Source organism: Anser cygnoides, chromosome 2, assembly GCF_040182565.1.
Source record: "Anser cygnoides isolate HZ-2024a breed goose chromosome 2, Taihu_goose_T2T_genome, whole genome shotgun sequence".
In the NCBI taxonomy this organism is placed as follows: Eukaryota; Metazoa; Chordata; class Aves; order Anseriformes; family Anatidae; genus Anser; species Anser cygnoides.
This window is the reverse complement of record NC_089874.1, coordinates 87870300-87893849: the sequence shown is the minus strand read 5'-3', so window position 1 is coordinate 87893849 and position 23550 is coordinate 87870300. Positions and strand designations below refer to the sequence as shown.

Here is a 23550-nt window from a genome sequence, read left to right as displayed (position 1 = left end):
CTACAGAAACAGGAGAGAGACTGAGGCAAGAACTGGAAACAGCTACAGGTAATACAGTCAAGAGACTGCCTGGCAGGAGTCCTGGACTGAGCACCTACCATACAATGGGTAATCAGCATGGGAGGAGCCCCACTTTTGTGGTGTCCAGAAGAGAGGCAATTACACCCCATTTCTGCCAGTGCTTATGGCATTATTAAGTTCTACCTTAGTAAGTTCTGCTTAAATTCTGCCCTGAGAAGTACATCCATAATCATCCCAAAAGACGATGCATATTTTTATTCAACACTTGATAAGAACTGGCAGCGTTGGAATGATGATGCAGTGACACAGAAATACATGTAATAAGAAACTGTTGTGATTAGTAAGAAACCAGAAGAACAGCAATATAAAAATGACTAAAAATGGGTAAAATCTCTCAGTGATTACAGAGGGTAACTATTTCTCTCCTGCTGAGCCAGATTTTATTACACAAAGATATTAAAAGCAGCATTTCAAGAAACATGACACAGATTCAAATCTAAAATGGGAGGAATTACACAGAAACAGTACAGGAATTATGAATACAGGAATACAGGCCCACTTTCTAGTTCTGTAAGAGCCCTTCAGTTTTTTTTTTTTTTTTTTTTTTTTTTTTTTTAACTTTGCATCATTTCAGTCATCAAAATGTGAAGATTAAGCCCACAGGGACCTGTGAGACCAAAATAATAGTATTTTTCCAATACCAGGATTTCAAACAAGGGTGGTTTTTTTTTTTGTTCTTTTTTTTTTTTTTCCAAGCTATTAAATTAACAGCAGTGCAGAAAATGGGAAAAGTGTTCTTAATCAGACTAGATTGCCAGTCGTTTTCCTCATAAAACACTTCAGCATGCACCACTTAATACCACTACTAGCATATTCGGAAAACATTTCTTCAGGATAAATGTATATTTTTGAGTCCTAAGGAAAATGTGTGACCTTATTTGTCATTATGATATTAAACTTCTTGCAATTTAAATTGGGAGATGGGGAGGGAAATCATCTAAGGGAAAACTCTGAGGTAGTTTAGCTCTGAAACACAAGAATATCCTAACAAATCTTTTCAGCATGTAGTTTGGTCTGCCACAAGTGTTCCCATGTGTTTTCTTCTTTAAAAGGCATTAGAATATTTATTACAGGGAGCCATCTTTCCACAGTTTTGCAGTAATTTACATAGTGCTCATAGAGGGGCTTTTAGAACTTCTTTCAGCAGAAAGTGCACACAAAAAATAACATTATGACACTAATGATATTAAAAATAACAAGATCTTTTTACATTCTGGAAATATTAAACTATGTATTGCTTGACCAACTTTGTAGACTTCTACAATGAGTTTACTAGGTTCATGGATGAGGGGAAAAGAGTGGATGTTACTTAACTTAAATAAGGGTTTTCACACTTTTCTCCATAACATCCTCATAGACAAGCCAACAAAGTATGGGCTTGATAAGTGGACGGTCACGTGGACAGAACATTGGCTGAATGGCCAGGCTCAGAGGTTTGTGGTCAGTGACACAAAGTTCAGCTGGAAACAAATCACTGGTGGTATATGCCAGGGGTCAATACCAGGTCCAATGAATGTCTTCATTAATGACCTGGACGATGGGGCAGAATGCACCCTCAGCAATTTCACTAATGATACAAAACTGGGAGGAGTGACTGATATGCTGGATGGTTGCACTGCACCGCCACTGGTCGGAGAGGAATCTCATGAAGTTCAGCTAGGGGAAATGGAAAGTATTGCATTTGGGGAGGAGAAACCCAATGCACCAGTAAGCATTGAGGCTGACCAGCTGGAAAGCAGCTCTGTGGAGAAGGCCCTGGGGGTGCAGCTGACCATGAGCCAACAATGTGTCCTTGTGGCAAAGGTCAACATCGGCTAGAGCTGCATTAGAAAGAGCATTGCCAGGTCAAAGGAGGTGGTCCTTCCTCTCTACTCTGGAGTGCTGGGCTCAATTCTGGTCTCCCCAGAGACACCTGATTAACTATATTACTCAACTGATTTATGCCTTAGTTTCAAGGCAGATTTATGCCTCCTGTTCGAATGTAACAATAAAAACTCAACTAGCCAAGCAGGCTAGGTTAGTAACTATGGGAAAAAAATAATCTGGAGCCAAAATTCAAGTATCCTGAATAATTTCTAAAGACAGCATGAAATATTGCTTAAAGTGCAGCAGGTTGGTTGACAGCAAGTTGAATATGAGCCAGCAGTGTGCCCTGGCGGCCAGGAGGGCCAACCGTGTCCTGGGGTGCATCAAGCACAGCATTGCTAGTCGGTCGAGGGAAGTGATTGTCCCGCTCTACTCTGAGCTGGTGTGGCCTCACCTCGAGTACTGTGTGTAGTTCTGGGCACCACAGTACAAAAAAGACATTTAACTGTTGGAGAGTGTCCAGAGGAGGGCGACGAAGATGGTGAAGGGCCTAGAGGGGAAGACATATGAGGAGCGGCTGAGGTCACTTGGTCTGTTCAGCCTGTAGAAGAGGAGGCTGAGGGGGGACCTCATCGCAGTCTACAACTTCCTCGCGAGGGGGAGTGGAGAGGCAGGGGACCTATTCTCTGTCATCACCAGTGATAGGACCCGCAGGAACAGTGTTAAGCTGAGGCAGGGGAAGTTTAGGCTGGACATCAGGAAGAGGTCCTTCACCAAAAGGGTGGTTGCACACTGGAACAGGCTCCCCAGTGAAGCAGTCACTGCACCAAGCCTGTCTGAATTTAAGAAGCGATTGGACTGTGCACTTAGTCACATGGTCTAAACTTTTGGGTAGACCTGTGCGGTGCCAGGAGTTGGACTTGATGATCCTTATGGGTCCCTTCCAACTTGGGATATTCTATGATTCTATGATTCTAGGTAACAGATAAGCAAAGATTGTTTCAATGTTGTAATTTTCTGAAGATATTCTGCTAGTATCTGAAAATATCATTGAAGCATAAATCTTTTATAACTTCACACGTATATACCTATAACTGATAAAAAACGTATAAACCTTAAAAACTTCTATTGTAAAAACAAACGGTAAAATGCAAGGAAAAACAGAAATGCAATGCAAGGGTAACATTTTAAAAGAAAACAGTGTGCAGAGGGAGGATATTTATGTCACCATGAGAATTTTACTTTTTGCACCTGTTTTTTCTGTGTTTAAATATTTGATCCTAAAGTTCCATTAAAGAATTTTTGTTTGTCAATCAAACTTGAATTTGATCTCAAATTCAGTTTTAACTTTCACAGTTGTTTGTGTTCTTATCACAAAATACCATGGCTTAGCTTCACTAAAACAGTGTACGAGATAACATCTCAACATGTACTCCTCCTGACTACAGGACATTGTAGATTATCAGCACCTGTTTTATTCTGTACTAAATTCTAAATGTAGTATAGATTTACTACAGTAAACACTAGGATTTAATTAATGTAGAAGACATTGCAGCCAAAAAAAAAAAAAAACCAAACAGTTATTAAGACAGAATTACAACCTGCCTTCAAAAACAATAATTCTGTTAAGTCTGGCATAGAGAAAGCAGTCACAGCTGGGAATTTAAGTTCAGGTTTCCCAATATGTTTTTCTCCTTTGAAGATCTTGTGTGTTTTCCTCAGATTTTCTTCTTTCCCTCTCCCTCTCAAAACAAAATCAAACAAGCAAAAACCACCACCAACAACAAAAATAAATAAAACAAAAATAAAACAACATCAACAACAAAACAAAACAAAATAAAAGAAAATAGAAGACCCTTTCAAACTGACTGAAATTAGAAGGGCCTTCTTATTTATTTGTTTTGTGAAGGTATTTTGAAGGTATTTGGGAAGCTAACTTCACCTTACTATGGCCAGGTCAAAGTCAAGAGTATACACCATGGAAAGAAAGTAGTACCTCCAGAAGGTAATTTCTGCCCCTTATATCATGTGCTTATGTTCAGATGGATCCCTTGTTCTTAATGCTTATGTTTTCAATACAATTAATAGTGCTTATATATAAGAAAATTGTACAGAGTAAATTACTATGTTTAACTTAGATATTTAACATGCTTCATGAGCACACAATGAAGCATATAGTGATGTAATTTTTAGACTGTTTTAATGCTGGATTGTATAGACATTTGCCTTAAGGTATGCAGATACGTACAAAATCTCTCTTGGTTTATTTGGAATACCTGCCTGTCCCCTGTGTGAGCACCATATGAAAAGCCAAAGGCAGAGAACAAAAGGTTCATTTCTTTTCTCTTAGTCAAACCTGTCTGTAAAGCATGAATACTGTGTGCAAATGCTACTACTTGGTTGATTTAGACAGAAGTCTTACCACATGCAGGAGTCCAGTGTTTTCCTGGCAAGAATTTCTACCTCTAAGCTCACACTCCAAAGAAAGTTTTCTTTGCTAGTGTCTGACAGTGAAACATGATTCTGTTTAATGCGGTATGACTACAGTTACACAGTGGGAGATTATAGACAATGAGAAAATTTCTAGCTAATGGCTCTCTTCTGCAAAGAACAGAGAACTGATCTTCGCAGAACAAAACTTTGGTAATAAGGTATGCCAGGCATGCTGTACTGGTATTAATACCTTTACAAAAGCCAGCAAATTGGTGCATTTCAACATGGAGATAACAAAAAGAATGCTTTATAGTATCCAGGATCTGGTCAGGTAGAAGTAAGTTATGATGTTTCCTTGCTATTTAGCCAGAAACAGTGAAAGTGTCTGCCAAAATTCATGGTTTCCCATTCTCTTGGGTTTCTCTTTCTGTTCCAAAAGCTATAGATACACTACAGGACTCTCTTATTCATGTATTTTCTTCCCATGAAATCAAGGAGCAGTAGAGGCATGGTGTATTGATCCAAACACTAACCTGGGAGCAGGAAAATGCTCCTGGATCCTGCACTTTAGAGGCAGTAAATAAGTTTCATCACATCAGCAAGTAATACTATTCCCTCCCTTGAGCTATGAGGGCACTCACTAGGAAGAATGGAGATGTATGCTAGTTTCTGCCTTGTTGACTGCTCAATATTAAGTATTTAAATATTCAGTAGTATTGACATTAATCAGCAAAGATGCTTCTCTCTGATGAACACTTCAATTACTGTGCAACAGGGTCGCTCCCTGTCATGTTTTTGTCTGTGATAGAGTTAATTTTCTTCGTTGAGGCTTGTATGATGCTGTGTTTTGGATTTTCAATGAAAAAAATTCATTGTTCGACGGATGATTTCCAAATGAAGCAAAGCAGCAGCTGCACCAAGATGCAACAAATAAGCTATAACATCAGTACATTCAGGAATCTGATGTTCATAACTGAAAGATAAATCTTCAAGCTAATCAGACAAAGAATGCCCTTGACTCCACACACTTGGTCTCTTGCACTCTGCCTGAAGGCCATATTTAACATAAACACAGGCACTGATACTTCTGACTTTGTTTTGTAGGAAAAGGACACCTTATGCCCCCAGCTCCAGGAGAGCATTTATGATCATAACGACAGAACTGAGGAAGGTGTCTCCATGCTTAATTTTCTTATAGCAATATGATCTAGGGCAAGCTGGCTCTTCATCTGTTTTGTCCTACTAACCTGCTCTTTAAGTAGTAAGTTGGCTTGAGTGTATTCCATTCTTAAGGGCTGACATCTCAGCTGTCAGACAATATATCTATAATCTTATATAGATGTAATTATAGTTCTTGTGATAATTCTCCTAATTCTGTATCACCTGGTAGAAAAAATAAAGTTCTCCTTCTCATATAATCTCATGAAACTTTTTAAAAGTTTCATAGATGTCAAACTCCTGGAAGACAGCAAAGATCAGCGTCAGCACCCAAAAGTCTCATTTACTATGAGAATCATACATCAATTTTAGTAGACCAAAATCTTTGCTAAACGCTAGTTTGAAACTTAATTTAGATGAAAAAGGAGAATAGAAGCACTTGTTGCAAAAGTTGTTCCATGCCAAAACCTGCCTTGCTATCCAGACACAGAAAATGAAAATTGGAGACTAAATTGGCTGAAATGGATGTGACATAAATTATGCAACTAATTTTTATCTGGAGTTCCATGCTTTTGTTTTATTAGTTCATGCAGTCATTATTATGTTTTGTTTTGTTTTGAAATTACTAACATCCTGCCCTCTTTAGAGTCACAGATGTCATATGAATCAATAAAGGTCTTTAACAGGATGAAAGGCAGGGAAGTGTTTAACATTGATTTTCATAATTTTGTCTGAAAAAAAATAATAAAAAATTGGAAAGCCCAAGGCTTTCCAAGCAACAGTTCTTTCTTTGTGGCCTTTGATAAGCCAAATGCCTTTAGTTGCAATTTTTTCTTCAGCTGACCTGGCTGTTGTAAAAATAAAAAAGGCTATGTAAATAGAAAGCAGGTGCATATATATTAAACTATAATAACTAAGTATCAATATTTCCTTATACCACTATAATACTTAAAAATAAATACTGATTATATTATATAATAAATAAAATGTAATAAAGGACAGGCATTTAATTAAATATATTAATAAACCTATAGTGATTGTCTGAAGTTCTATTTTTATATGTATACACACACATTTATTCAAAAATTATGTGTGGCTGCTAGGGAAAGAATAAAATTCAGAAATAAAACAGTTCCAATCTAAAGTCATCTAGAGCTGAAAAGAGTTTTGCAGGAGTTCAGTTTGCTATCTCAGATATAAACAGAACTTGAAACTGCTGGCAATAGCATAACATAAACTTTTATAACTGAAATTATCCACTTCATAAATTCCTTATTTAGTTAAACACCTGCATGAATCTGACACATTACTTCAGCATTAGTGAGCGAATAGTTCTTCTCAGCATCAATACTATACATTCTAGCTAAATATTTATCAAATGCATTAGTATTGCACAAACCCTACCACAGAAAAATGCCAAGGCAGTATAAGGAAGTTAAGAATACTCCGAGAACTAGGATACCCTGTAATTGCCCACAGATTGCTGCAAAATATTAAAACAAACTGGCAAATCTCATAGCAAGCAGTAAAAGAAACCTGATTAATCTGAATGATGAAGCTACATCTGGAAGAAATACAAGCCAGATTCCCCATTGTGATCACTATGTCCTCCTTTTCATTATCTATGCTCTTACGCAGAAGCAAAAACTTCCACATGATGAAAATGGAACTGCTGACACTTCACTAGCATAAGGCATTGTATAGCCACACTATCTTTGCTTACCATCTGTCGAGCACCCACTGGTGCCATCGCTGGAACAATAACGCATTTCGATCCTTTGCCTTCCCACCTCTAGCAAATTTGGGTCAGGCAAGCGTGCTTTGCAGGTATATCGGAATCGTTGTTCATAGTGGCCACCATTGTCTGAAATATTGACTGGAGTCCAAGGTGTCCAAGGAGTTGTCTTTTTTAACTCTGGACAGGCATTGGTGTTACAAGGTTGATATTCCTGAAAGAAAATGGTCATAGTGATTATAATCATTAGACATGACTTAAAAAAATAATAATAATCTGTGGTGTGTATTACCCAAAACGCCCAGCATTGCTAAATCAGCAGAAGCAAATTCCATGTAGACTGATTCACATCAAAGGAAACAGACTACACATAAGAAACAAATACAGAATTGCCAATACTCTTATTAGACAAATAGACCGAAAGACAATATATGCCTTCTGAGTATCATCAAAATCTATAGATCCTGCCATTCACCTATCAGAACACAACATGCTTATCTGATGGAATGTAAATTCTTTGTAAATTATATGGATGAAATTAAACAACCATTAAATGTCAGAACAAATTTACGTTGACAAATTATTAAGGACAAAAAGGAATAGGCACCAATGGAAAAACAATTTTAAAACAATTTCACTATCTCCAACCTCTTAGAGAACTCCTCAGATGAAAGTACCTATTGAAAAGGAGCCTAGGAACTAAGTTAGTAATTCCACTAGATACCATAAACTACAGACACACTAGAAATAATAGTTATATGACATACTATAATAATCTCCTTCTTCCATAACCCCAGCTGATACTACCATGTTCCACCTGGCAATTGATTACCTGCTCCTCACCTTCCATGGAGATAACAGCCTTTTTATCTCATACTTTCTTTAGTCTACTATCTCTTCTGGTATTAAATGGTCTAACTTATAAGCACATCTAATTAGTCTGAGAGTAATTGCTCTCAACCTGTATTTTGGTTTAAATTCTATGTTGCTATTTCAGATCTGAAACAAACTTGTTCGCCTGAAAGCTTTTCTAATTTTTCTATCTAATAGAGTTGGAATAAAAATTATTCCCTAGAAACTCCTGCCCCATTAACACAGCAAGGCCCTGGAGAACCCAGATCTGTGTTCAAGTCACACAGTATGAGGCAAGAAGGACTTTTATTTTGTGGCAAACTTCCTGGTTTCATAATTTTGTATTACTTCAGGCAAGAAAGAGATCTTAGATCTTCCCAAGCCATTAAATTTCTGCTAGATGCTCTTGCTTATGCTGGTTTTCAGCTGGACTACTTTTGTTCACTCCTCGAGGCTGTACAAAGTCCCTTTCCAGCTTAAAACCTGGTAATCACTACAGTAGTGACCATATGCATACCCAGGAAACATCTATGAAAGAGGATCCCCTCAGAGTGCAGAGGACTGGATTAAACTTTCCAAAATCTGAGTTTCAGCCTTGACTGGTTTCTTGATCAGAAGACAGCAAAGAACAAGCAAACTATCTGGCTCTGCATATAGCAGGGGAAATAATTTCTTCATGACTCTTTTATGCAACTGCTTAAATCACGTTTTACTGTATCACATATGTCTTAGTCTTAATGTAAAGACTGGGAACAAAACATGTGTGACTGCTTTCCTCACAGCACATGAACAGTTAAAAAGAACTCATAAAATTAACAGATCCCAGGAACAGCCAGAAGCACCCAGGTTGCCATCCCAACTGCTTATTCACCTCTAATGTGCGGTCCTCTCCATCAGCTGGGATGTGGTGCATCTTTCAAGCAAGAGCAACTTGCTTCTTTTTTTTTTCTTTTTTTTTTTCTCTCTCTCTCTTTTTTTTAAAAAGATGTCTAGCACTGACGACTCTATCATCTCCCTGCATCAGCTGTTACACTATTTAGTAATCCTCAGAATTAGCAAATTTCAAGTTAATTCAAGGCTGCATTTTCCCCTTAATTTAATTTTTCAGTCACTGAATTTTGTTGTGCCTTTATCAACAATACTGACCTCGACCTGTACCTACAAATACATTTTTCATGCTGAAGCACTCATACATAATGATAAACTAAACTGAAATTTTTAAAACTTTGTAGGGTTTAAAATTGATCTGTAGGTCCTGTGCATCCTTATGTCTCCCTTTCTTTATGTTTCTTAAGACTGGACAAAATTTGAATTGTCCCTCCAGAAGCAGTCTTACCAATACAGCATGCACAGGCAATCATGACCTTGTTCTACTGGACAGTCTGACTTTAATACATACATTATTACATTAGTGCTTTTTCCTTTCATAGCACTGCACAAAGAGCTTAAGTAGACCCAATTATCTTTGATAACCTGTTGTTTTCTAAATCGTAGCTTTACAACTTCATGTAGCTTCCTATCCCACACAAAAGGATGGTGTTTGGCAATATTAAGATATGTTTTATTAGCTTCTGCAATTGTCTACCATATTATTTACTACCTCAAGAATCTCTGTCATGATCAAGCTTTACTGAAGATGTCTTATATCACTGTCTAGACTGTTGATAAAAATGTTAAGTGCTATTGACCCAAGAACTGATTCCAGGCAGACCCTGCTAAAAACATCCCCAGTCATTTATATCTGTCCATTAACACCACATTTTTCAATTTGTCAGTGAGCCAGTTCTTACTCCATTTAATGTTTGCCATGGAGTTCAGTTTTTTAAATCAAAGCTTTTCCAATTGTGAAGGCAAATGCCTTGGAAAAATTCAATATCAATCTGGGAGAAGTGCTGTATTATGTACAAATATCTCAAAATTCAAACTTTTTATCTAGTAGTATATAAGCAAGAATAATTCAATCAGTAAAGTAGATTCTACAAGGTTAGTTTCAGCACAGTTATTTCACAGTGGTATAGAAGTTTCAGTTCCTTGTTTGCTGGTGATTTTTGTATTTTTCAATCAAAAATAAAGTTGCTAGAAATGGGAAGTCTTTCTGAAGTGGATATGGTGTAGACAGGTGAAAGTAATGAAAAACAGTGTGAGAGTTATGTAATGAACCCATTCTCAATTAAAACTAAGCAAAGGAGGAAGCAGTTAATTTAGTGGCAATGTTCTGAATATTGCTGCTAATACACTTCTTGGATGCCATCTGAATAGTCTTTTTTAAAAAAAAAAATTCAAGCATATTACTATCTCTTAGACTTTTACCTCTAGTTCAAGTTTGTTTTTATCAATTTCCTTAGGAAACTAGGCTAAAATCTTACCTTATTTGAACTACAATTCTTTATATATATGTATGTAAAAATAATAATCAGATAATATGTTCTATTTCAATTCATATTGCACATACTATGGAGAGAATTATCTCCTTACAGACTCTTATGTCTTTGATGTATACAGTAGGTTGAATACACTTCTTTTGTTCTCATTTGTATTTTTCTTTCTCATCTGTTGACGTGAGAGACAAGGCAGTTAAATCAACATTAACATCCTATTCAAATATACTTGGCCCAACAGTTATGTTTTATGATTTACTTTTAATATATAGTATTCTCAAATATTCTTTTGGAATCACTGAGCAGTCTATTGATTAAAAATACTTATAAATTGTTTGCTCTTTGTTCCGTCCTGCCACGCTTCAGTTTGTCTGGACCAAAATATTTACTTAATTTTTCAGAAGATAAAACACCAATAGAAAATAATATTACTGATTTATAAGTTGAATGGTCTAGTGTTTCACCTGGGACAAGATAGGGCTGCAAGATATAAGAATCTGAGCCTTCTACCAAGCTTTGAGCTTGTAACAGTAATATGCAGTTAAAGGAAAGGACAGCTCTCTCATGCAATCAAAACAAAGGTCAAAATGAATGTAACAGTGTTATAAAACTCTAGAGAAAACCTGTTTCCGTTTATAGGGATCCTTGTTTACACGTCAAAACACAAGTTTCCTGAAGGACCAATATACCCTTTCCTTCTTCAAGAACCGAAAGATATCACTGCATTTATCTTGCAGTGGCTAAAAAATATGTTTAGGAGAATCACTAACTGAATTTGAAAAAAGGAATGTTTCATTTATTTTCATTACAGAAACGTCGTATCCCTTTAGGAAGCATTTTCAAACTAAAACAAACAAAAGGCAGATAAGCCCCTGATCATGTTTCTATTATTTCTAGAGTTTAAAAAAAGCCCTGTTCTTAAACCAAATACCATTAGATATACCTTACTTTATTGTCATTTTTCTATTATAGTACTATTTCAAAAGCATGACCTAAAAGAACACCCAAACCACATTAAATCTGAGTTGTTAGGCAAAACATCTTCTACACTGTAAACTTCAGAGCTATACTTAAAAAATAAAAACCTAGAAGATTTCTAAGATCTCCATCGTATTTTCATCACACAAAGAGCAATCTACATCCTAGTTTATAGGCAGTATTTTAGCTTTAGTTGACATCAATGGGAAAAGTTCTATTGATTTCAGTGGAGACAGGGTTCAGAGACTGTCGCTGCATGCAGAAGCAATCCTGTAGTGCTGTAAAGTAAGGGTAGGTAAGCTGTGTTCATAAAGGATTTTTAAAATTATTTTGATGGATGGAGGGAGGAAAATCATTTTACCCTACGCAAAGGGAACATGCTTCTTTTGAAGTGAATGAATTTCTTTTTTTGGCTGCAAACACTGACTGAGCACAACCTTTTGTTTTTATTTTGTATATTTTAAACAAAAGAATTGGAAAAAAATCAGTTGATAAAAGGGGAAACTTAAAAGGAATTAAAAGCTGAATTTGTAACCATTTTCTCTGGAGGAGTTCAGGGCTAGCTGGGCAGGTCATCAGATTGTGAGAGTTCAGCACTCAAATTCTGCCTATATTTATTTAGCTAAGAAAAGTTCCTGCAATCTTCATCTCATCTCAGAAAACAACTAAGCTTTATACAAAGAATTGAAATACTTATGTTATAACTATCAAATTATGGAGTGAAGAAAGTCACCACTTTTCCCCTTTTTCTACTACTTTTTTTTTTTTTTGGTCAAACGAGTCAAGTTTTTATAAAGGAAATTATTAAAAAAAAAAAAATCAATCATGAGTAACTTAACTGAATATCTCAAAGGGGTAAAGGCTGGTAGGAGCACCTTCACCTCCACATCAGCCATAAAACTGCCCAGTGGCATTGAGAAAGTGACATTTTTATTTTTAAGTGGTGCTGCTTGGATGCTCACATTCATATTGGCACCTGAGAACCAGTTAGGGTGATAAAAGTTCATTTCGTAAGTAATACATTCCTAATAGTGTAACAGTCCATTTTAAAGCATGATATTTGGAATTAACTCATACTCAAAATGAAACTAGAAATGTCTAATGAAGAAGTGGTTCTTTATTCCGACAGAGATTTCAAGACAATATAGAAAGAGGTTATTAATTAGATGTTGATTTGGATTCTTCCAAACCTAACACATTTATGGACCTGCATCACGGTTGACCACCCTACCCAAATGCACCAAGGAAATCAAATTGTTATAATTGTTATGTGATACAGGACAGGATAACTTTTTATTATTACTTTTTTATTTTTTAATAAATAACCAAACACATCAAGAACTTATACGTATTTTTGCACACTGCTAGTAGAGAAATGAAAAGTAAAACCACAGTAAATCCAGAGCAGCAAGTCTGCCTGCTGACAGCTTAATTTGTACCAATCCTTCAAGTGTCCCTGGTGCAATCCCATTGCAACTACTGAAGGAGCCCACTTCTAAATGCTGTGTGCAGCACAGCCTGCTAACACAGTACCCTTCCTCTCCTCTCCACACTCATTTAACACTTGCATGGTCAGACTATGAACACTCTGGAGCAGAAGACATTTTGGACTGCCTCTTTGTTGGCCTTTGGATGATGGGGTACTGGTTCATCATTAAAGCATTCAGGCACCAAAACAGCAATAATGCTATAATGCTTTGGAAGCTAGATTCTTGCTATGGGAGACAACCAATTTTCAATCCGACAGTTTCAAACCCCTCAGTGAATTGCAAGTCAACACAAGGGGACTGCAACCATGCTGTGCTTTCCCGACTGCTAAGGCAGGAAATGGCTCCAAGCTATGGTCACAATGGTAACTAAGTGTAAACAAGATGAAAAAAAAAAAAATCCATTCTCAGTGCTGGTATCTTCTTGATATGTTAAAGCCAGTCAAAAATCTGGCTAGTGGAATTTACTGTCAGTTTTCAAACTAAGACTGAAGTGTATTTAAAATGTACTGTGTTTCATTGCAATTCATTGGAAGTTTGGTTACAGCTGTGTCATCTGGAACTTGCAAGCACGCCCAATGAGTATTCAGAATTCAATGTCTTGAACAGGCTGAAACTGCAAACTTTTGAGTGTGTTTGAAGCCCACAAAGGGAACCAGAATTCTGTCTGGTCACCCTGTTCCTTTGTAGTATAGATTAACATGGAATTCCAGGCTTCTCTTACAAAGTTAGCCATCAATTTTCCTTGGATGAACAGTACTTTCTACATTTTGTCCACAATGATATAATCCTCCCATAAATTACTCTGTTCCTTTCACTGTTGGGGCACTGAAGATACTGAAAGCATTGATAACCACTAGGAGACAAGCAATGCCTCTAAAAATGTATGGCCTAAACAGAAAACTCTTCCTCTCATTCCTCCTTCTCTTCTACTCTCCCCGTGGTCTATGAAATGCCTCACAACTTGGATGAGATGTGCAATGTGCTCTGAAGGATTTTATATTCAGCTACACCCAAGACCATGGAAAAGAGTTTTCCCTTGACTGATTTAAAAATAAAAAATTGTATTTTCATTATTCTACCACATTCAAGCACTTGTGTTCTTTTCTGTATTTGTGTACACTACTAATTTTAAGCATCACATTTAAGCAGCTTTGTCAGTTATGTACTTACTAGGGACTTGCCACTAATTAAGAATCAATGATACCAAATTGCCATCCTAAACATTGATAAATAATTGTCGAGGCCTTTAAAATCATTATATTGGCTTAAAAGTACCCGGGGCAGGAAGCTGGTCCACCTAGTAAAAGAAGGTGATTAAGTTAAAACATTACTGATACTGAGTGTGTCCCATCCTTCCACTGAGGACTATTCTTTTGCACAACAGTTACTCATTAGGGGATTGGTGTCCAGGATTCATTTGTCAGGAGTCTAATCACAAGTCCCCCTTTATCTGGGGCTTGGCAAGTTGCACTGTGATCTGGTACAGATTGTGATGTGCCTCCTGTTCTAGCAGCTCTGCTGTGGGATGGAAAACTCTGGAAGAGGGGATTAGAAGATAGGGACAAGATCATCTAAACCTGCTAAATTTCAGTAAGCCAGGAGGTGTCTGTAAAAGAACTAAGGGCTCAGTTATTTTTGCCCTGCATGTTGTGTGGTGTCATTTAGACTGTTGCAAAGCCTGCACAAAGGAAATAAAAGATATTACTGAGTTGATGAAAACAGAACACCCAGGACAGCAAATAATGGAGGCTGTAAAGCTGAAGGGATTGTCCACCTATAAATGACTGCATGGATTTACTGAAACTGATTCAAAAGCGATTTCAGTTAAGCAGGCACTATATTGCCATGTAGTGAAGGTCTCAACCGCAGCAAGTAAGACATGACCTCCAAATGAGTGACAACATGAAAAGTAAATGGTGAAATATAAATATCATTAAAGGCAAATGATGTGTAACTTGCACATGAATCAAAATGATTTTTTCAGCATTTAAATCAGAACTTAAAACTAGTGTGTAAACACCAGCTTTGAAACCTATATTTCTACATTGAATTACAAAGAGAGGGAATTCAACTTTACCTTTAAAATTAAGAAGGGACTAGTTTTGAAAGGCAAAATTTGAAGGTACAATTTGAAAATATCAGAGAAAGGAACATAGCTTCCTACAAGCTGTGATTTTTCTTACATGATGACTCAGTACTTCACAAGTGGGGAAAAGGGGGTTGTTGAAAATTCCTTTTGGGGGGTATGCTCAGCTTATTGGAATCAATTGAGTTGCTGCAGCTTAGTGCATTACCAACTCAGCTGGATCATGCTAATGATCCGTGCATGTGGCTTTAGCTATTACAAATGCAAAAGAAGGTGGATTAAGTCAGACAGATAAGGGGTGATTTACTCTGCTGTAATAACTCAATTGTTTGCAATTAGCTCCACATACTCTTACTGAGAAGCTTAACTTTTTCACATAGGCCTTACAATTCCTGACAAAAATCTGTCTTAAATTGCTGAAATAGTTTTAATTAACTATTAAACTTAAAAATGCATTTTTTTTAATTGCTGGAAAGCTCGGCTATCTAAATATTTATTAACTGAGAGTAAGAATGTTAGAAGATAATCCAATAGTCAAAAAGGCACAAAAAGGCTGTCAACTCCTCAATTATAGACTGCTGTTTTGTAAAGTCTGCAAATCTGTTCCCTCATATAAATTACCCTGATTTCTATTCTACAGCGTAGATTTTCCTTCCTGTAGGCTTACAAAAGTCAATGAGAGCTTGTTATAAAAGGACACCCTCAACAACTTAAATTATTAAAAGTGGAAGCAAATCTAGGACTTCAGTATAGTTTTGACAGGTAACACTGGAGTTGCTTCACTTTGTGACATACAAAGAATTGGGCCCTTAGATTTCTGATTCTTAGGTTCACCTGTTACTAACCAGTCATTGTGCCTTTTCCTGAATTTAGTAATGGGAAAAGTCTGCAAACAAATTTTGGTTTGCTTTGTCTGCTACCACGGAACAGTAATGCCACAGGTTGCTAAAGCAATGTGTAATTGTGAAACAAGAAGAGGAGAAAAATGTAGAAGCTGCATAGCCTGTAATCATGGGATTGAGGATAAGACGGCAGGGTGGTACTCCTGCAGAGAGAAATGGCTCCTGTCTTTCATGAGTCAGTTTCAAATTAAGCACAGTGATAGAGTAGTTCTAGAAATTTATGCGCTGAAGACACATTTATTTCCATAATATTTTGACCTGGAAAACCAAGTGGGTGAAAAGCCAGCCAATGAATAATGCAGAAAAAGAAAACTGTTATTACTATTTTAGATCCAGCCATAGAGCACATTTTCTGAGATTATTTTTTGTTTGTTCATAGCTGTTTATTACATGATCAGTGCAGCCCTATATAAAGTCAGTGCTTATATGCACCTGTGGGTGATCATTATTCTGATTTCCTGCAATTATACAATCTTCTAGGTTCAGCTGAACTTTCACATTTTAAGCTGAGGGCAAAAATGTAACTACCAGTCATTGGTACATCAGAACAGAGCTGAAACTATGAAATTATTAACTGCTTGTGAATTCATTTAGAGAGCCAGTAGTCAACTGCAGCTTGTCTTATTTTTTTTTCTCTCTCTTTTAAAGATTTATAAGCTGGAGGCTGGAGCGATGGGCTGAGGTCAACTGTATGAAGTTCAACAAGGCCAAGTGCCGGGTCCTGCACCTGGGGCGCAACAACCCCAAGCAGAGCTACAGGCTGGGAGATGAGTGGCTGGAAAGCTGCCTGGCCGAGAAGGACCTGGGAGTATTGGTTGATAGTTGGCTGAATATGAGCCAGCAGTGTGCTCAGGTGGCCAAGAAGGCCAACAGCATCCTGGCCTGCATAAGAAGCAGTGTGGCCAGCAGGTCTAGGGAAGTGATTGTGCCCCTGTACTCGGCTCTGGTGAGGCCGCACCTCGAGTACTGTGTTCAGTTTTGGGCCCCTCGCTACAGGAAGGACATGGAGGTGCTCGAGCGAGTCCAGAGAAGGGCGACCAAGCTGGTGAGGGGTCTGGAGAACAAGTCTTACGAGGAGCGGCTGAGGGAGCTGGGATTGTTCAGCCTGGAGAAGAGGAGGCTCAGGGGCGACCTTATCGCTCTCTACAGTTACCTGAAAGGAGGCTGTAGAGAGGTGGGGGTTGGTCTGTTCTCCTACGTGCCTGGTGACAGGACGAGGGGGAATGGGCGAAAGTTGCGACAGGGGAGTTTTAGGTTGGATGTTAGGAAGTACTTCTTTACCGAAAGGGTTGTTAGGCATTGGAATGGGCTGCCCAGGGAGGTGGTGGAGTCACCATCCCTGGAGGTCTTTAAAAGACGTTTAGATGTAGAGCTTAGCGATATGGTTTAGTGGAGTACTTAGTGTTAGGTCGGAGGTTGGACTCGATGATCTTGAGGTCTCTTCCAACCTAGAAATCTGTGATACTGTGATACTGTGAAGCTGTGCTTTGTACAAAAATGGAACCAAAATTTGAGAGAGCTGATGTTGGAAAGAGATGAAGTCTGTCTTTGCTCTGAAAATCTGATTACTTTAATATTCTTACTTTATTTTTCATTCTAAAGGATGATTTAAATGGTATACAAATCACTGGGGAAAAAAAAATCCTGTAATGTCACCACTCCTGAGATAACACTGTAAATGTTAGAGCAGCTGTTAAATGACAAATGCCATGAACTTTGACTCAGACTTGCCAGTACAGACCCAGGAGCTGCAGTAAAAAACAGAATTGCTTGTTCAAATGCATTAAGCTGTGCAAGTATTTAAATCCACCAAAATTGAATTTAGTCACACAAGTGAGAGACATTCAAAGACTGTGATCATTTATACCTTCTGAAAAAGGCAGCAGAAAATGTATGTGTTGTACTTCTGAAAACAAAGCTACTTAGTAGGTAATCTGAATATGGATTTGGAAGCCTGATGAATGTGTCATTTTGGCAAAATATGGCTACCAGATATCTGTCCGGAACTGGATGGACTGTTGTCTCCAGAAACTGCAAATATTTGGATCTGCTAAGAGGGAAGTCAAGTTAATCTGTATGTGAACATCCACATCTTCATACCTCAAAGGCCATATTGGTCTTCTGTAAATGAGTGAAAGGGAAAAACACAAACACAACCTGCACATCCTTCTTTCAAGCAATTTTTTTTCTTTTTCTAGATGGTGATGGAATGGACAACACCTGTGGAAAATGGGTATAGCAAATAGGTTAAGAAAAAAAATGCTATAAACCTCATTTTCAGGCCTTGACCCAAACACACTGAAGCAAGCAGTAGTATAACTGAACTTGAAGTGCACTTAAGTGCAATTTAATACTTTATCACACCACAGACATCTGCCTTTCCCCAGGGCAGAAGCTACAGCAGAACTGACAGAAGTGATGTGTGTCCACACCTCGATCATTGCTGCTACAGTTGAATGTATAAGCATAAAACTATCTTCACTCATAGCTCGTAATCACTTGGACCAGGAAGCACAGCAACTGAGATGCACACGCATTCGCTTCTGCCAACTCCGCTATGGGAAAATATGACCTCTAGCAAATGGGGACAGCTGAGCTGTGAGCTGCTTAAATCGCCCTAGCAAGCATCAGTGTAACTCATCTGTCAGAGTCCGTGACTAAGCGGGCAAAAAATAAGAAAGGAAAAGGCAATCCAAATAAAAGCATAACGTTTTACAGGTTGCCTGGTTGAAAAGCAGGTACCCAGATAGAGACATATGAAAAATATGCCTGTAATAAATGTAAGCTCAAATTACATACAACCATTCACGGCTTTGTGCTTACCTGTTCAGAAAGTGCAACTGCCTGTTCAGAAAGTGCAAACATACATATAAAATTGTCCATATTTTTTTTCAAGAGTGGATATCAACATCCCAGAACTTACATCCCTAATACTGGAAATATATCTTCCACTTTCATGCAGATGTTTCAGATCCCCTATGGCTTCTCAAAAAGCAACACGTGCCTATGTTTAGGCAAGCTGAATCCTGCCTTTGGGTTTCCCAGTGGAGCTTGCAACAAAAACATGTGCTAGTACATGCACACACACAGCAATCTGTTCTAGGCAAAGTATGGGATGCTGCTCCCAGGGATTTATGCAAAGAAACATCTTTTCCTTCTGCGTGACTTATACGCTATGATGGATGTACATACTGTGAAGAAACCAAGACTTTCAAAAGATCAGGATGCACAGAAACAGAGCAACAATGTGTTGACTGAGGAATAAGGGGGCAAGCATTTTTTGCAGGCATGTCAGAACTGAATCTCCTGTTGATTTATATAACTGCTTCACATTTTCCATTTAATTTGCAGCAATCTAAAAAACTGCCCATAAATCAATTCCTCTCTCACAACACTATTTTTAGCTTTTTTAATATTGTTGGTTTTATATAAAGTTTGTTTAGAAAGGGCTTAATGCATCTGTGTTGTATTTTTGGAACTGTGGTTGCAAATAAAACATTTTTTGATCTCCAGCCAATTCCCGGTAAGACACATGTTTCTGAAATAAATCAGTAAATAAATAAACACCCCACCCAACACCACCCCCACCCCCCCCCCCCCCCCAAAAAAAAAAAAAAAGACCTGTACTAGTTGGTATTCTCTATTTCCAGACCGAGGAAGTAAAATGCAGGAATAGCTGTGTGCTTCCTTTCCAGATGAGGTTTTAATTGACAATAGTCTGTGTGGTTGCGGTCAGAACTGCTCTGCTGCTCTGGGGAAATTCCTTAGGAGAGGACTGTAGCCCTTTTATTTTATACCTTATTTGAAGTCTCAGCAAAAAGGCAAAGAACTCTATTGGGGCAAGGTGGCATTGCTAGAGACATTCAAGCCAGAAAGTTAAACATGAAAACAAAAGGAAAAAGTGCTTAAAGAAAAACTTTACCACTTAAGGCATGTATAGGATCCTTCGCTTCTCTCAATCAATCTCAGCAATCCTCATCTCACATCTTATCCCAACTCAAATCTCTGCATGCCAGCTTTGCCCCACGTCTTATCATAAAAGCCACATAACCTCATTTATGAAAGGAAGAAAGAAAGGAGATGACAATGGAATGATTTACACTGCAGTGATCAAATTGGAGAAAAAAAAAGTCAGCAAATGTCATCTACCAAAACTATTCTTCTCAACAAACCAGAAAAGAGGCATAAATAGCTACAAGTTATGAGAGTTGGCTTAAATGCCAAAGACTGAAAAATGTAACAGTGATTGAGAGCTTAGGATAATGAAGCTGCAGACTGTCACTGGGTAGTAGTGTTATGTTTGCTTATCAAAGCAATATGTAGACCCACATCAAAATTATTGGAAAAGCAAGGGCTGGGTAACACATGATGTCTATTTCAGTAATTCCTAGCAATATGGAGAGGGCTCACTGCCAGTAACTGCGCAAACACGTCTGGAATACACAAGTCAAACTCTCAGGGCTGAATTTTAGGTCAGGATAGGTGCTCTGAATGTATACTGTAGACTTTATAACATAGGCTTCATTTTGACAGCTCAGTAAGCATACCATCAACGTCTTGGCATTTTCAGGCCAATGACATTAGTAACTGGAAAATAAAAATGTTAGCTATAGACTGCAAATTCATTTTTATAGGAAAATAGTAAGTATTTTGTATTCACACTATGCTTTTAAATTAGAAATGTCAGGCCATTTATAAAGAGTTCTGGCTTATCAAACAGAGCTCTGAAGGCAGATTGCTGAGCACAGCACCATTGGAGCTGGCTGATTTAAGACCCTCATCCTTCAGGATGAATAGGAAGCAATGGAGGCTCACCAAAGGAAGTCCATTTGGGAAAGGCTAGGCAGAGATGCAAAAGGCAGCTCAAATTTGTCCATTTGGAAAGAGAAAACTACAGCAAAAGTTTTGTTTTTTGTTGTTGTTTGTGTGTTTTTATCCTTTGGAAAAGCTAGTTAGAGTTACTTTTGTCTTTCCACTGATCCAAGATCCACAGATCCACAATAACACTTTTCATCAAAATGTACAAGTTCTGAGAAAGAGAAGTCTTTCTTGTAGATGCCCAGAAAAAAAGGCAACACAAATAATAGTAGTAATGGTAGAAAGGAGAAGGATATAAAGACAATGTTCCAGAACATTGGTAGGATGGGCAATCTGCTTGTTTTTTATTTTTTGCTTAAGAATACTAAGAGAAGAATCCTAAAGGGGGTAAAAAAAAGATTAAAAGTAACAAATGTAATAAATAGAAGATAACGAGACTAAGTTGAGTTTGTATACCCATAGACAGTTGTTAATGTGATTGCATAAAATAAAAGCAGCAATATCTAAAGAAATTTCACTATTAAGAAAACACAGGTGTTTGGCAAGAATTTGAGGGTGAAAGCGTGAAAAAACAAGCAGACTTCAGGATCCCAAGGGATAGGAAAGAATGAACATGACAGAATGTCATTTTCATTAAATCCTTCACTTCACAGAATAAAATTATCACAAGCCTTAAAGTGAAGACTCAAATGACTTTTTTTAATGCCAACTAATTCACCTGCTTATACCACTGAAGTTTTTAAAGAGCATACAAAATGGTTCTAAAGCTTTTAATTTTCTAGTTTGGTAAATTCAAAAAGGTGTGCAATACAGGACTCAAGTTTTGGTCAACATGTATGAAGTCTCATGACGTCTTGCTGCTTAGCAAGATGTAGGCGTTTTACTAAGTACTTCAGTAGCAGTGATGAGGTACAGAAGGTGAGACCCGCATGCTGTGCAATTAGCTCTTGGTTTATAAAAGCAATGACTCTGCAGACACTGAATGATATACAGGCTCTCTGTGCTAATGGATCCCAATATAATATGAAACCTAAGAATTTCAACCAGGGTTATTTGCGTGCCAGTGAAGAGGCGTTAGAGGGATACCTAAAGCATTTCAGTAAGCAGGAACAATACATGTGAGTTTACTATAGATTTAAGGTGTAAAAATCATGCATCATGACACTACCTTCTTATTCACAAGATCAAGCATTGCTTAGATGCATTACTTCAATACATGCTATTTGGGCACAGAACCCTTTGTTTGTTTGTTTTACTTCCCATACTAGCAAAATAATAACTTTGTAACTGTTATGCCACCTAAGATTGCATTGGTGTCTCTCCTTATGTGGATGGGTTTGTGGGAAGTCACAGCTTTAAAGCTACTTTTCCTTGAACTGCAGCTGATGTAGACAAGACATTTCTAAAGTTATGCAAGTGCTTTTTTAAGTCCCATGACAAAGGAAAGAAGCTAATGTGATCACCCTGCAGGATGACAAAGAGAGTCTCTGATTCCACGAAATGGAAAGTTCACTACACTTTCCCTTTGGAAGAATCTGTGGTGGATGAATAATGGTAATTTTTTTTTTTTTTTTTTCTAAACAAGGACTCTTGACAGAAACGGTCTGAGGTGACGTGGCTTTACCATGCTCAGAAGGGAACAGGTATTTTATTTGGTACAGGGGGCTGTTTCAAAGAGCTTTTAGCTCCTTACTTGGCCGCAGGATCTATAATCACATGGCTGTTCACATCTCAGAGACAAACATATTATGCATTATAGACAATGCAAATAATTTTTATAGGATTCACTGACATTAAACCTCAAAAAAAAATAAATTACATTGTTCAGTATTTCAAGTATAAGTATGTTCTCATTTCAAATGAGAACAACTTCAAATACTTTACATACCCCTCTTTCCTTCCATCGGTTTAGCCTCACAATGTATCTTAACACAAGGGGAAGCTGAGATAGAGACCAATTCTCATGCTATAGTAGTACTAGATTTGGTTATTCCTCAAGTACTAAAGTTGTGTTTTATCTGAAAAAGCCCCCTGCTTCCGTTTTTCTACCAAGAGTAGGAAGGAAAAGTAGGTGCCCAGATCGGATGCATTTCTAACTAAACAAAGCAACTCCTTGCTGTTGGGTCACATGGATTTAAACGAACACCAAGTTCAGATTTCTTTGAGAGTCTTTTAATGATGTCCCACATGCTCCTTTTATACACTGAAGATTATTAATTTAAAAAAAAAAAAAAAAAGCACAGGAGTTTAAGAACAGCAATAAGAAGGAGAGCTATGTATTTCATATATACTTGAGTGATGAAAAGAAGGATCTAGCTTGGAGGGGTTTTTGATCAGAACATGATGTTAAGATTATGTCTTAATGCAGTATATCATCTTATTTCTGGCAAAGGGGGGTGCAAATGGGGCCTGTCTGGCATCAGAGACAATGAGACAATGCAATCTATGATGACTGCATTTGATCAGGGGAGTTATCTACTCAACGGTTAAATAAGAATCCCTGAATGGTTTGGGTTGGAAGGAACCTTAAAGACCACCCAGTTCCAACCCCCTGCCATGGGTGGGGACACCTCTCACCAGCCCAGGCTGCCCAAAGCCCCATCCAACCTGGTCTTGAACACCTTCAGGCATGGGGCATCCACAGCTTCTCTGGGCAACCTGTGCCAGTGCTTCACCGTCCTCTGAGCAAAGAATTTTTTTCCTTCTAAACCTGCCCTCCTAAAACTGTTAACCCTTGTCCTGTTGCTACACTTCCTGATAAAGAGTCTCTCTCCAGTGATGAGCCTTCCCCTGTGAGGACCTAAAAAAAGTAGATGTATCTTTATTTGCCTAT

The 23550-nt window shown here is 37.8% G+C and overlaps 1 protein-coding gene across 6 annotated transcripts in view; it reads right to left on the bottom strand.

The window, feature by feature from the left end:
- Positions 1-23550, bottom strand: part of SEMA5A (semaphorin 5A) — a 336661-nt gene that overhangs the window by 27981 nt on the left and 285130 nt on the right. For all 6 annotated transcript variants that reach the window (XM_048076435.2, XM_013182023.3, XM_013182027.3 and 3 more), the window contains exon 17: positions 7202-7427. In XM_048076435.2, the coding sequence (XP_047932392.1) occupies positions 7202-7427 (226 nt within the window). The remainder of the gene's footprint in view (positions 1-7201; positions 7428-23550) is intronic.